The sequence below is a fragment of the Arachis hypogaea genome, chromosome 3, assembly GCF_003086295.3.
Source record: "Arachis hypogaea cultivar Tifrunner chromosome 3, arahy.Tifrunner.gnm2.J5K5, whole genome shotgun sequence".
NCBI classification, from domain to species: Eukaryota; Viridiplantae; Streptophyta; class Magnoliopsida; order Fabales; family Fabaceae; genus Arachis; species Arachis hypogaea.
The window spans coordinates 17,672,034-17,674,412 of NC_092038.1; the positions used below are offsets into that span (position 1 = coordinate 17,672,034).

Below are 2,379 nucleotides of genomic sequence, written 5' to 3' on the forward strand. Positions count from 1 at the left end.
AAAAAATTTTTTAATCAAATTTATTTTTTAAAAATTTTAAATTAGTTATGTTAGTTCTTCCGTCATTTTGTTTGTTAATGGCGTCAAAATTTACTAATGTAACACGTTAAGTGACATTCCAATACACATTTAAGATTCTTAATTCAATATAATAAGTTTATAAAATTAAATCAAATCAAAACTTAATTGTGGAGAGAACTTAAGATATTAAAAATCTTCAATTTAAAATTAATTTGATCTAATTTTATAAATTAATCATATTAATACTCAATTAAGATTTTTAGATATGTGTTGAGGTATCATTCAACGTATTATATTAATAAATTTTCACACCATGAAGAAACAAAATGATAAAAAAAACTAACATAAAAACATGATTAATTTAAAATTTTTAAACAATAAATTTTATTAAAAAATCTTTAAGATCAATTTAAAGAACAAATAATAACCGTTTACTCATAGATTATAATAATGTTGGACTGTAGAGTAGGACCCTTAAAAGAAGGTGGAAAAAAAAATCACTCGTCAAGCAACAAAACTAAAGTCCAACAAAAAATGATGATGATGAAGCACAAGCCTCCACATCCCCCTTTATATTCCTCCCCTCCTACTCCCGACGCCAACACTATTATCACCCTTGTCGGCCCCCTTTCAACCACCCCCCCCCCTCTCTCTCTCTCTCTCTCTCTTCGTTAGAAGCTTCAATCACACTCTTCCTAACCAACACTTTTCTTTCCCAAAAAATTCAATACCTCATTCTCTTTTAGAACTTCAACCTTCTCCATTTCCATAACAAACTAAAGTAATTAACACTCACGTATACATCATGAGAAAACAAGAACAAAACCTCATCCTCCAAAGAAGCACCAGCACCATCGCCACAAGATTAACAAGCACCAGAAGAATAACCCCTTCCAACCACCACTCCCTCTTCCGCCTCTCCGACCCCGACGACGTTGCCGAAAAGCTCCTCGTACGGCGAGGTTCCTCCCCCTCCATCTCCTCCTCCTCCTCCTTCAAGAATAACCAATCATCACCACCACCAACAACAACAAGAAGAACAAGAACCAACAATAACAACAAACTCTCAGTTCTAATGCGCTCTTTCCTGTGCATCTTCACCTTCCCTACAATGATCCCAGCATGCAAATTTTTCACTATACCTTCCAACTTGTCCATAACCCCTTCCACTGGTCGAAAAGTCACCGGAACACTCTTTGGCCACCGCCGCGGCCATATCTCCTTCGCCGTCCAGCTCGACCCGCGGGAGGAGCCTCTCCTCCTCCTCGAGCTCGCCATCTCTACCGCCTCTCTCGTCAAGGAGATGTCCTCCGGCCTCGTCCGCATCGCGCTCGAGTGCGAGAAGGTCCACTCCGCCGCCTCTCACGGCGGCCGGCACAGGAAGCTCTTCCAGGAGCCGGCCTGGACTATGTACTGCAACGGTAGGAAGTGCGGTTACGCGGTGTCGCGAACGTGCGGGGAGCGTGAGTGGCACGTGCTGAGAACGGTTCAGAGTGTGTCCGTTGGCGCGGGCGTAATGCCGCTGCTGGAAGACGGGGAGAAAGAAAGCAACGGCGGGTCAGAGGGCGAGTTGATGTACATGAGAGCGAGGTTTGAACGAGTCGTTGGAAGCCGTGACTCGGAAGCTTTCTACATGTTGAATCCTGATGGTAGTGGAGGACCTGAACTCAGTATTTTTCTTTTGAGAATATGATCATCTTTGAATAAATATGAAAATAAAAACTGTTATAATTTTTTTTTTATAATAATTAACCAAAGTTTAGGTGCTTCGTTACATATAAGAGGACCGAAAGTTACATTCTTTTCAGTGTGTTCTGAACCTTTATAATCCGTGTCTGATTTCTTCTTAGACATTTATATATAGGTTTTGTTTGTTTATATGTAGTTTCAAGCGATAAAAAAAAGGGAGAAAAGGGGGGAAGAAAAAAGAGAAGAGGGGGGGGGGGGGATGGAGGAAGTCTAAGATTGATGTATTATTAATTACTTAATTGCTGTTTAGGGATGATGACTTGTTTTTTCTTTTCTTTTATTGTTGATTTTAATTTGTTCATATATAAAGATAAGACCCTATAACATTGAAGATTGATTTGATTTATTTTCACGCCAAGCATGTATAAAAGGAGCTGGAATTGTTCAGAATTTATTATTTTTAATATTTTTCATTTTTAATTTAATTTTTTTAATAATTTAATAATATATTTTTAAATATTAATAGTTAATTATCGTCTATAAACAATTAATTTTATTGACATTCTAATATTTTTTAAGGTAATTGTTATAATAGTAGAAATTCAGTCCAGTTAATTTTATATAAAATTAATTTTTGGTACGAAGAATTTTTACATGTTTTAATTTTTA

General features: G+C 37.0%; 1 protein-coding gene across 1 annotated transcript; it reads left to right on the forward strand.

Annotated features, from left to right (window-relative positions):
- The first annotated feature begins 530 nt into the window (after positions 1-530).
- LOC112789689 (protein MIZU-KUSSEI 1) lies at positions 531-2,107 on the forward strand. Its single transcript, XM_025831696.3, has one exon. The coding sequence runs from the start codon at positions 827-829 to the stop codon at positions 1,712-1,714; it is 888 nt and encodes a 295-aa protein (XP_025687481.1). The 5' UTR covers positions 531-826; the 3' UTR covers positions 1,715-2,107.
- The last annotated feature ends 272 nt before the right edge of the window (positions 2,108-2,379 follow it).